This window comes from Fukomys damarensis, unplaced genomic scaffold (assembly GCF_012274545.1).
Source record: "Fukomys damarensis isolate Sample0158 unplaced genomic scaffold, DMR_v1.0_HiC HiC_scaffold_19, whole genome shotgun sequence".
Lineage (NCBI taxonomy): Eukaryota > Metazoa > Chordata > Mammalia > Rodentia > Bathyergidae > Fukomys > Fukomys damarensis.
In genome coordinates, this window is record NW_022900931.1 from 34,686,903 (window position 1) to 34,699,658 (window position 12,756).

Below are 12,756 nucleotides of genomic sequence, written 5' to 3' on the forward strand. Positions count from 1 at the left end.
ATATATACACACACACACACACAATGATTTACATGAACACATTAAATATAGTATAAAAACTCTTCCTTACCTTTAAATATTTTACCAGCTTCTGAATTTGCCAATATTCTGATGGCAAATCGGCATTGGCTTCCTGGCGATGATCAGGTGGTTCTTCATCTTCCTCACTCTCTGAGGAACTCTCACTAATAGTCTCCTCAGCCTTGTCAGCACTCTTACTAAAAATAACAAGAACAAATTCATTCATGTAAGCTCCAGCATGGATACGGATACAATGTAATTCTTTAGTAACGTGTATATAAGACATAAGTGAATATCAAGTCCATCTGACTTCTAGAAAAGGGGTGAAGTTTCATGCTTCACTCAAGTTAGAAAAGGTCAATTTGGTAAGGAATAATAAGAATATTAAAAAAATATATATATATATCACAATACCTAAAGCAGGCACACAAAACTATACAAAGAGATGAGCTTCAAAATACTATGGAAAAATCAAAGTGGAATTATATAAAATGTTCAAGCAGTCACAGGAAGATGAGAAAGAAAAGATCAAAAGCAGAACAAATAGAAAACAAGGTGACCTCATAAAATGGCAGATCTAGACCACAAAATATCAGTAATTACATTAAAGGTAAATGATCTAAACACACAAATCAGAAGACAGTTTGACTTAGTGGATTGCAAAGAGAGGGGTATGAATTATATACTGTCTATAGGAATTCAAATATAACAGTATGGGTAGTTTGAGAATAAAATGAAGGAAAAAATATACTATGCAAACACCAATCAAAAGAAAACAGAAGTTGTCATGTGAATATCAGACTAGGCAGACTTCACCAAAAAAATAACCAGTAACAGAGAGGGACTTTACATATTATAAAACATGAACTCATGAGGGAGACAAGCACTCCTAACTTGGAGGATACCAAAGATCGCTGCAAAGTACATGAAGCAAAAATAGAACCAAAAAGAAAATAGAAAAGTCTACAGTGACCGTTGGAGGTTTCAACACACCCTCTCTCAATTGTTGGTAGATTAACTAGAAAGGAAATAAGCAAAGATAGAGAGGAAATCAACAACACCTTCACACAACCTACCAGAGTCCCTCTTATGTGCAGCTTGCTTTCTATGGTTTTAGTTATCCACAGCCCATCACAATAAAAAGCATTAGAATGGAAAATTCCAGAAATAAAGACTTTGTAGTGAGTTTTAAATGATACCATTCTGAGTAGCGTGACACGATCTCCTGCTGTCCCTCTCCCCTGTCCTAGCTGATGCATGAGCCACCCTTGGTCCTTCATATCAATCTGTGCTACTGCCCCCGGGCTAGTTACTTAGTAATCGTCCCAATTACCAGACCCACTGTCACCATCTCACAGCTGGTGTTCAAGCAGCCTTCATGTGTCAGCACAGCCCTATATGACAACACCGGTGCCCTTCAGCTCACGTCATATCATTTTACAGCCACTTACTGTATCATTTCATCAGAGGAAGGGTGAGTTGGTACAATAAGATATGTTAGGAGAAAGAGAGAGGCCGCATTCACGTAACATTACAGTGCATCATTACAACGGTTTTATTATTGATTACTGTTAATCTCTTGCTGTGCCTAACTTAGCAACTGTATCATAGGTATGTATAAAAAAGAAATAGTATATACACGTCTAGGGCTTGGTATTATTTGTGGTTTCAGGCAACCAACAGGGATCTTAGGAACACACCCCTGCAAATACAAGAAGACTACTGTAAGTTAATGCACATCATAGAATGCTCCACCCAACAAAAGTAGAATGCATAGTCTTTTTAACCATTGAAAGAACCTATATCAAGATATCCTGGGCCATGTTAAAATGTCAACAGCTTTTAAAGAATTGAAATTATATTACTGACCACAATGGAACCAAACTGAAAATCGGTAACAGAAACACAACAAGAAAATTTCCAAATACTGGAAACTGAGAAAGCATACTTTTAAATAATCAAAGGTCAAAGAGAAAGTCTCAAGGGAAATGTTTAAATTGCATTAAACCAAATGAAAATGAAAACATACCACAATCTGCAATTTCTCAGCTAAAGCTGCTCTTTTAAAGAAGGGCAATAGATAGCATGAAATAGTTACATTTGAGAAATCTCAATCCAATCATCTGTGGAATACAGAAACTAAAAACGAAGAGCAAAGTAAGCCCAAAGCACAAACTGAAAAACTTTTAGCAAGACTGATTCCCCAGCTCCTCCCAAAACACACAAGGACTCATGTCAGGTAAAAAGCACAGCATATTTTATAGGTATACAGATTCTACAGATGACAAAGGATAGTAAGGGAAAATAATGAAGAATTGAAAGTGTAAATTTGAAAAGTTAGACAAAAATGGATCAGTCTCTTTAAAAGTACAAATTACCATAATTTACTCAAAGTGAAAAAACCATAAAATTGAAATCATAATGTGAAAAAGATCATCTTAAATGAATAAAATTTAATTCACGGGGTTAAAACTCAAAACAGAAATCTCTAGGCCCTTACAGCTTCACTGGTGAATTCCACCAAGGTGAGAAGAACTAACACTAAATGTCCACAATCCATTCTAGGCAACAGAGAATGACAGCAGGCATTAAAACCAGGAGAGCATGTTCTGAAGCAATGTCACCACACACACTTTACAGTGATCAAAATAAATCATAGTAATAATGCCAAGTGCTGGCAAAAACAAGGAGAAACAATCTCAAATGTCACTGGTTGGATAAAAAGGGGCACAGCTACTCTGGAAAAGTTCTTAACAAGCCAAATAATTCCCGTGTGTCAGTCATCAGGCATTTATCCTGGAGAAATAACTTGCATGCATACAGAAGCCTGTACGTGATCATTCACAGCAGCATCATTTGTAATAGTGAAGAGCTGCAAGCAACTAAAACGTTCTACAAGAGGGATGATTAAACAAAGCAAGGTACACCTGTACCGTGCAACACTACTGAGTGATAAAAAGGCACCAACTACTGAAACAGGCACAACTTTGGTGGATGCCAAGGGTATTATGGTGATGCAAAAAAGAGCTCCATTAAAGATGGATGATTCCATTTATACGCCATCGTCCAGGAGCTAGAAATTGCGGTTGGTACAGAGACAGGAGTTCCAGGTGGTGACACAACAGCTACACATCCTGGTCTCTACACACACCGCACTGCACTGCAGTTGGTTTCCTTACGCGGCTACTGTGCTATAGAACCATGGCCCCGGGGAAACTAGGTGAAGGATGTGAAGGACCACACTGCAGCATCTTCGCTTTAAAACCAAAAGATAGGTCTTGGCTCTGTAATCATCACCACTAAATGTTAATGAGAGGTGAAACATGTCACCGTAGAATTGGAAGAGTCATCGGTGACTGCCAAAAGAAACCCCAGGCAGGTGTCAATAGTGTGTGACTGTTCAGAATCGAGGTCAGCTGTGGAGCCCAGTATGCCTTGCTCTTTGCACTCATGTTTTTCCTAGACTCAATGAATAGTCAGTCCTTGTATATTGCATTAGAAAGAGGTCTTGGAAATACACTTAAAGAAATCCAGGTTTATCACTTTTACCAACACTGCCAGTAACTGCCGTATGTCAACATAAGTATCTTAGGACCCTAACGTAGCAGTGAGAAAGCTGCTAATTAACACACTGCCTCAGCCATCATGTGGGGCTGGCTGGAAGGACTCGGTCACCCCCACACATACCGCAACAACTGCGTTCTTCCCGGTGAGATAGATGCTCTGGTCTTCTCAAGTTTTCCTCCGTGCTTTTCTTCTTGGCTGTCCTTTACTGAGCTTTTGCGGCTAAAGAAAAAGAAAACATGAGTTTTATTACCTCCTGTTGATGAACAGGAAATAAAGTCTGGTCCATCAGTTTCATATGTGTTCTGGACTCAGGGAATGACAGGTTCCAGCTTCACCTGACACTCCAAGTTGCCCCTTTGTCCTTCAAGCACAGCCACGCATTTTGGACAGTGAGGAGATGTTGCCATCACTGTGTACGTCCATCGCTCTACACTTCCCCGCTGGGTACTCACTGCTCTCTGTGATGGCCAGCATGGCTTCTTCCTCCCCAACACCACAGCAGGCCTGCACCTGCCTCCCCTGGCATCCTCAGGCTTAGCACAGTCCTTCACACACACTCTGCTCTCATTAAACACTTGTGAAGGAAATTCACATTTGAAAGAACAAGTACATGGAAAAATAATATGTTAAAAGTCACTTCCTGGTTAACATTTTTCACAGTGGACTCTTCCAGAGTTGCAAAGGTCAAACACAGAAGATCAGTGATCATCAGAAGGGCAAGAGCATCTTCTCTTTCTCTGGAGCCCCTTCCTCCCGATAGCTCTCTGGATTTACTTCCAAGTCACAGTCACCTGTGGCTATCAGATCCCCACAGGGAGGACACTACGGAGACCAAGACTAAGCATGAGCCAGTTAGTAACCCAACATGTGACAACAGAGACCGCCGGATATAGGCTGAGATTTGCAAGCTATCTGCTCGAGTTTAAGAAGTAAACTTTAGTTGGGATCTTGACTGCTCCTTAAAAGCCCCTCTGTTAAAAGTTCAGTCCACAGGCTGGTTGGAGGGTGGGAACTAGCAAGGGGTGTGTGGATTCTCAGAGAAGACTGTGGGGACCTGGCCACTTCCTCTCCCTCTTCTGTTTCCTGGCCATGCAGCAAGTAGTCTGGCTCCACCGAGTGTCCCAACCACAGACATCTCACACCCCCACCAGAGGCCAAAAAGCAATGCCTTTGCTGATCATGGACAGAAACCTCCAAAAGTGTAGGCCAAAGGATACCTTTTCTCCGTGTAGGTTAACTATCTCAGGTATTCTGTTATAGTAACAGAAAACTAGCACAACGGTCGAGGTGATTTTGATTGCCTCAACATTTAAGTAGCTCTTAATCTTTGCTTTGACACCTAATTATGGAGGGTCCACAATGGAATGAGTTCTGTTTACCTCACACACTATAAGCCAGTGATGGTGAACCTTTTAGAGACTGAGTACCAACCTGCAACCCAATACCCTCTCATTTATCACAAAGTGCCGACACTGCAATTCAACCTGAACACAGAAAAAACTTAGAAACTTAGAAAAAACAGCTCATTTACTAACATCCTTGGTCTTAAAAGAAAAACACAGCGACACACATGTCATAAATTTGCCAACACTGCTAAAAACCAAGTGTCCCCTTTACATGGGCCAGTCAACATTTTGAGACTCTCGCCTTTTTATGGCATTAAAGTTCTGTTCATAGAGAAGACCATCGCAGCGAAGGATTCCCTGCTCAACTCCACATAATTGTAATCCTTCTAGATTCTCCCAGCACACGCCTCACAGGGGCCCTCTCTGTAAATTCACATTTCCTATGTTACTTGATCATCTTTTTCATGGTGATTTTCCTGACTCACTAAACAAGAGTGAATCATATTCTTCCCTTCACAGTGCTCCAGGCACTAACGCCACTGCTGTCAAATATTCCCACTTGGGATACAAAGAGGAGGAGAAAAGTGTCACCTTGTTCTGTGGAGGGACATGTAAACAGCCACTTTGCATTCTTCAGCTTGGAGTAAAGCTCCAGGAAGACTGAAGATGCATGAGCAAACCCATCGCAGAATGGCTACGTACTCTTTGCCATTGACAGTGATCCTCCAGTTCAGGCTCGGCTCCAATCTCCTGGTCATCTGATTCTTCCCAAAGTTAACTGGGTTCTTCTCCAGTTTGCTCTTGTCTATACCAGACATAGCTTTATGGACGACATCTGTTTGTTCCTTCTTAAGTACCTCATCAGTCTGATTCTTTTGCTGCTCTTCACTGATTCTAATCTCCTTTATAAAAAAATAATAATGTTTACAATGATATCACTTCTGAATCACCCAGTGCCATCAGAAGATAAACACTGTTGATAAGTCTAGGAAAGGAAGTCTCAGATACTTAGCAACACGAGTTGAATGAGGGCACCTTCAAGACCAAGGCCTCTCTGGAGCAAACAGGCAGAGAGCAATATAGCAATGTGCTATTTCTAAACTCACAGCTGGGCCAGGGCACACAAACAATAGCAGGGTTGGACCCACTCATTCACTCGAGAAAATAAAGCACAATGCCTGTATTGACTAGAATACACCACCCAACAGCATCTCTCAAGACGTGAAGAATCTAGAATTCTAGAAAAAGGAAAAGTTCTGGAATATGTCCCACATGTATTATCATGCCACACGGCCCACATACCAAAACCAGACAAAGACATTAAGACAGACATGGTGAATCTCTGGGACACGTACCACAGGAGGACACAGGGTCCCCTCGGCAGCATCAAGCCAAGTCACCCCAGCACCACCCCAGCAGCCGAGCATCACATGACGTCGCACACAGGAGCAGTGTTAGCACTTGGCAATGAATAAGTGGATTTGGGGCTGCAGCTGGGCACTCAGTCTCTAAAAGGTTTGCTATCACTGCAGGAAGAGATGGCAGGGTGTAGGGGTGATGGGGAAGCGATGTCCCTCACTAGGCACTAAGTTACACTTAGACAGGAGTGAACTTTTGTACAGTGGGTGACCACAATGACAATAATGTACTGTGCATTTCAAAAGGCTGAAAGAAAGGATTCTGAAAGTCTTCACTATAAAAAATGATAAATTTAAGTAGATATGATTAAACTGATTTAGACATTAGTTTATATATATATATGTATATACATTATATATATATATATATATATACATTACAAGGTATCCTGTTAATATGTACAAATTTTGTGTATCAATTAAAAATGAATTTTGTAAAAACTAAAGGAAAAGACCACCTTTCCAAAAAGGTAACTGCTAACACATACCCTCCATGAATATAATTTCAAATATAATAACACAAAGATGCTCACTTGTTAGCACCAAGAAATGAAAGCGTCCTCTGAATTTCCTTGTCTAAAAGAAGAAAATGGATCTTCCAGATTTTATATAGATTTAAGAGAATTACTTAGACTAATACGTGTATAAGCCCTAGTGTATGCTCCTAGCAAAATATTCACAGTTGAGGTAATCAAACTCTCATTAAACATAACTATGACTAGACAAAATTAAATTGTATCATAAAGTTTATTTTAAACAAGAAAAATAACAATAAATGAAGGCTGGGGGCATCACTCAGGGGTAGAGGTAAAAGTATACACCTATCAGAAGGTCTAAAGTTAAAGGACCGACCATGTCAATAATTTTCAGGTATGTGGAGGAACTGGAGTCTCATACATGGCTGATACGAACGTAAAATATTACAATCATTTTGGAAAGTTATATAACTCTGCCAATTTACTCCTAGATTTTTTTCAGGAGCAATGAAAATATATATTCATACAAAAACATGCATAAGAATGTTTGTGGTGACTTTGCTTTGGAGCTGAAAACATGAAGCAATACTCAGGTCCATCAACAGATGAGTGAATAAACATAATTTGTGGTCTACCCACACAGTGGCAAATACTCGTCCATAAAAAGTAATGAAGTAATGAGAGATACAAAAGCACAGATGGTTATCAAAAACAGTGTCTGTTCAAACACAGCCACATCACATCACATGAAGGGCACAGCCAAAAGTAACCCATAATGATGGGAATCAGAATATGGGTTTTCACAAAAGAGGAAGAGTCAATGAAAGCAGGCATGACAGCCGTTTTTTGGGACTGGCGGGAACATTCCATACCTGATCAGAGTGCTACATACGTATGTGTGGGAAAAAATAAAATTGCATTCTTAAGAGCTGGACATTTTTTTGTACACAAATGTTAACTCAATTAAAAAAATTTTTTTAAACACAAGATAAAAATACACCTATTGGATTTCTGGTTCTAATAGGGCAGACTAAAGTCTTTTTCTATTCTACTCTAAAATCCCAAAACAATTATAAGGAAAAAAAACCTACAAAACTCTATTCTTGATGAAAACAGAAGACGCACTTTAAAAGACAGCTTTCAAAAGAGGGATGGTAAATGAATCGGGGAGGTAATCTACAGAAAACATGCAGTGCAACAGGCAAACTTGCAAGACTGAGGTCCCAGGTGCCAGAGAGGCGCAGAAGTGACTGGGGAGGGCGGAGGGGTTGCTTCAAAGTCTCCGTGGAAAGCAGCCGGTCCCGAGATCTCCACCCCTAACACCAGCAGCCCCTCAGCTCAGTAAGGCTTTTGTCCTCACACCTCCAGGAAATGAGAGTTGGTCTCAAAGAAGGACCAAAGGAGCTCTAGACTCAAGGGTTCCCCGTACAGATGAAAATGAGAATGAAGCCTGTGTCCAAAAACAAGAGAACTAAGTGAAATATCACCTACCTCTTGAGTGACAACAACTGTAGCATCTTTTCCTAACTCACCTTTCCAGGCAGGAGACCTAAAGAGCTCTTTCTAGAGAAACTGAACACTGCAGTGAAAACTCTCATGGAACCAGACATTAAGGGATCCCTGAAAAAGGCCTCAGGGCGCCAGCGGCCCAGTGGACCAATCCACAAAAGAGTTTTGCTGCTTGGCTTTTTGGAGAAACTGAGAAAATTATGAGAAGCATTTCATGTGAAAAGGGTTTAAAGCAAGCAAAAAGAAACTCAAAGGAGAGTAAGACAGAGCAGGAAACAATTGCACGACGGTTAATTTTTTTGGCTAGATTAAAAAACCCAGTACTTCGGTCAAGCAGCAAGCTAAACATGGCTGAGCACACATTTTTTTTTTTAGATGTGATTAGCATTTAAGGAGGGAGAGTCTGAGTTGAGTAGGTGAACCACCGGCAGCCGTGGGCTGAGACTAAAAGGGAAGACTGGAGTCTCCACACTGCCTGAGCTTCTAGTCGTCTTCCTCCAGAATTTACCGTTCCAGAGAGCAGGGCCGGCTCTCACCTGAATTGCAGCCTGCTGGACCGCTCTGCGCATTTTAGAGCTGCCAGTCCTCGCGTGTCCCTGTGCCAATTTCTTGAAATATTTTTTCCTCTCCCTCTCTCTCCCTTCCTCCCCTTCCCACACTTCTTTGTTACTGGTTCAGTCTCTCTGAAGAACCCTGATTCATGTAAAACAACAAGCTTTCAAAAAATCACCACTATTCTGAGAGAGATGGTAGGATATTCATTGACAAGAGCCAGATTCTATAAAAATAAACATTAAAAATAATAGCGCTTAATTTTAAAGATACGCAGTGTTTGGAAGACACAGTAATGCTTTCATTAAGCTACATCATCATGGTAGAAGCCTAAAAGCATCTCCCCTAAAATAAGAAGTTCCTGTGCTCATACAGCTCACACACTTTTGAAGTCCTGGAGAGGATAAAAATAATCAAAATATCTCAGTGTCATAAACAGGGCTGAGCGTTTTATTCTTAGTGTTACTAATTCAAAAGAGAAGAGCAAAAGTCCTATTTTGAATTGAACTATTCCACTTTATCCTCTGAAGACAATCAGGATCATTTTTAAAATGCTACATTTTCAATAGTTCTTATTTTATATTCTATTGTGAAAACATGCTAATAATCAAAATCAGGGTCCAAAAACAGCCAACATCACTCTCCAGTTTCTTACAGTCTAGAAAGTTGTACTCAGGAGAACATACAACTTACCTGTTTAGACATGTTTTCGGAAAACTTCGCTGATTTTTCTTTTAAAAATGTGACAAGATCTTTATAAACTTCACCTTTCCTCTCATAATCAATGTGCTCCTCCTCATCTGTTTTGCCCTTTGGAGGAAAAGGTTGGTGCTATGATGTATGGGGTTCTCTCTCTAAAAGACCCACATAACCCACATGACAGGGTATCTCCCACTCTCTCAATCCACCCCTCCCCTTCTTTCCTCCCTCCCTCCTCCCCACTTTCTTTGTGCGAGGAGCAAGTCCTTGCTATGTTGTCCAGGCTGTTCTCAATGTCTCAAATTCCTAGGCTCAGGAGATCCTCCTGGTTCAGCCTCCCAAGTATCTGGAAGTACAGGTGTGCCCTGCCAAATAGTTTTCCTAATGAACCTAATGTTAACCACCTGTTGACTCATTTGCTCACTTAGTCTCGCCGGCCTCCTGTACACACACAGAACTCCGCTGTTCAGCAGAGAAGCAGGAGGCCCTTCGCTCTGTTCTCCCACTGGGAAAGTGCTCTGTGACTTCAGGAACCTTGGCTGATGAAGTCACAAAAGGCCTCCGGAGTGGGAGGTCCCCAGAGAAGCCCTCTGTCCTCACCCTCTTCCTGCTGTGTGGCCTGTTGGCCGCAGGCTCCTTGTCCAGGCCATGGGTTCCTCCCAGGCCCTGCCTGCCTCTGCCCCTCTTGTTCTGCCCTTTCTCCCCTCCCTTCCCTTTCCTCCCTGGCCCATTATCCGACCATAACTGGACTTGTCACAAGACTATTTGCTCAGCCTTCCCTTGTCATCTGTAAAACCGAGGAATGCTCACAGGTTCCCACGGCAAGTGAAGCCGCACGTGCCGGGGCAGCGGTCCCCTGGAGACAGCAGCCGCAGCTTTTCCTGCTGGGCCACCCCAGGGCCCCTGGCATCTTCCCTTCAGTGCCTGGACCCACGCAAACCAACTGCAGGGCCTTTGCTCGTCTTCACGGCTGCGTCTCAGAAGACTGGCTCCTTGATCGCAGTGGGGAACAGCGCGGTTCTGGGCCACCTCTGGGTTCGCCCGGAAAACACCCAGCAAGGGCGCCTGCTTTGACCCCACCGGCTCACCGGGCCCGAACCGGGCCCGGGACCGGGACCGGGCTACTCACCCCGTTCAGAAACACGCCCTGCACGCTGCAGGTGACGCACAGGGCCTCGGCGTCGTGCGGCTTCACCAGCAGGTAGCACATCTCCCCGCGCACCTGTCTCCACGGTGGGGCCCGGCACCCATTGGAGAACTCGAAATCTGAAAGCGAGCGCAGGCCCCTCAGTTAGGGCTGGGCGAAGCGTGGCCTTCGACAAAATCATTGCTGCCCGGATCTTAAATTCTCAGTTTCTTAAACCTTTTATCCTAACGCTGTTGCAGGGCGCGTTCTTAAAAGACAACTATGGCATTGTAAGGCGACTCTGAGAATGAATACCTGAGGTGTATTCAATGGATTCCAAGACTGTTTGTTCTCCTTTTCCCGAGAAGCTCTTAAGAAGCTCTATATCTTTCTTAACAGGCACCGGATTTAAATGTATCTGTCTGAAATACATGTTTTTAAAAATCAATTTAAGTGTTTTAAAACAGAATCTACAGAAAACGAACAAATATCATATCAGAGAATTTTTTTTTTTTTGCAATTAAAATTGTACTTAATTTTAGCTACATTGTGATCTTTTGGGATCGAACTCGGGACCTTGCACTTGCGAGGCAGGCCACGGAACCGCTGAGCTAAGTCCCCAGCTACAACGTAATCTTTTAACAACTCCCCCAAAACACTGAGAGATCAGCAAGGCATGCTGAATGGAACACTGAGTATATCCAGATTAAGAATCACTTCCTTTCGTACCATACCATACCTGGAGAAATCGGTGGGAAAACGAACGTGTCACATACCATACGAACGCTACGTAATACCTGTGCTATAATTCAGGCATTCGTATGATTATGATTACACTCTCTTCCTCAAACAGCACGCTTCCCTCAGCCTTCAGGCCTTCCAAAGGGATCAGTCTGTTTAATGTCTTCAGACCTGGGTGAAACCCACCAGACTTTGTTCACAATGCTAACTGCGAATTTAATTTTTAAGAACTAGGATAAATCTAACAAAATTTCGATATCATTACAACAAAATGTTGTGTGCCCTTAAGAGCAATAATGTCTGTATTTTTCTTGGGTTTTTTTTTTTTCCTATAACTCTGAATGTGGTATTGGTGACTATTTTAGCGATGTGTTTGATGAATGACTCACAGTGAAATATGTCTTAGGGTACAACTGAGAAGGTGCAGATCTAGTTGCTTCAGCAGTATTGCAATCTTCATCTTCTTCTCATTTTCAGGATCATCGCCCTTGGCGATTTTATGAAGAATATTTAAGGCACCAGAGTCTTCTTCCATTGTGCTATAATCTGAGCCCAGGATTTTTACTACAGGGTCTCTGTTAGCTAAAAATAAATCATAAATAAATATCATCCTCTTATCTTCCGGTACAGTAAACACACGCTAACAAATCCATTACAGGCTCTTTCTCAGCTCTACTTCTGAGATTCGGTTGTACTTAGAGACCTTCTTATGCTTCTTGATGTGTTACAGCGTAATTTATACACAGCATTTCCTTTAGTAGGGTAGAGGCCGAGACCAAGGCTGATTGGTGTCTGCCCCTCCTCCACCCAGGTGTCCACCTCTGTTTGTTTTCTTTCCTTTTCTCTCTCCCTCTCTGTCTTCCTCTCCCTCTCCCTCTCCCTCTCTCCTCTCTCCCCTCTCTCTCTCTCTCCCCTCTCTGTCTCCCCATTGGCTATAGATCATTGTTCAGAATAGGTATTCAGTACATTCAGAACCGATCTGAAGACAGAGAAAGGCCCATCTCCGAGGAGGATCACACCAGAACAGTGTGTCCGCCGGTGCCAGCACTCGGTGTTCATAAACGCTTTCCTCCTCAGACAGCATGCTTTCCTCAGCCTACGGGTCTATGCCACTCTTTTCCCACCCATTCAAACTGCTTTTATTCTCTATGCCTTCTGATACTAGAGTTGGAAAAAATCTAACCAGTATTTACACATGTGCCAAATTATAGTGAAAATCTTAAACACTAACTCATGACTGAGGCTGACATGGGTGTGAAGTGATGGCTGAAAAGAAAATCTGGTAAGTATATATATATATA

At 42.2% G+C, this 12,756-nt stretch overlaps 1 protein-coding gene across 4 annotated transcripts in view; it reads right to left on the minus strand.

Annotated features, from left to right (window-relative positions):
- The window catches only part of Armc4 (armadillo repeat containing 4), a 166,624-nt gene that overhangs the window by 120,455 nt on the left and 33,413 nt on the right, over nucleotides 1-12,756 (minus strand). For 2 of the 4 annotated variants that reach the window (XM_033765651.1, XM_010614782.2), the window contains 7 exons: nucleotides 11,845-12,037; nucleotides 11,030-11,136; nucleotides 10,718-10,854; nucleotides 9,583-9,699; nucleotides 5,637-5,836; nucleotides 3,709-3,807; nucleotides 71-218 (listed from right to left, as the gene is read on the minus strand). In XM_033765651.1, the coding sequence (XP_033621542.1) occupies nucleotides 71-218; nucleotides 3,709-3,807; nucleotides 5,637-5,836; nucleotides 9,583-9,699; nucleotides 10,718-10,854; nucleotides 11,030-11,136; nucleotides 11,845-12,037 (1,001 nt within the window). Of the gene's footprint in view, nucleotides 1-70; nucleotides 219-3,708; nucleotides 3,808-5,636; nucleotides 5,837-9,582; nucleotides 9,700-9,992; nucleotides 10,095-10,717; nucleotides 10,855-11,029; nucleotides 11,137-11,844; nucleotides 12,038-12,756 lie in introns of those variants that run through there. The other 2 variants (XM_010614784.3, XM_010614783.3) reach the window with 2 other exon arrangements.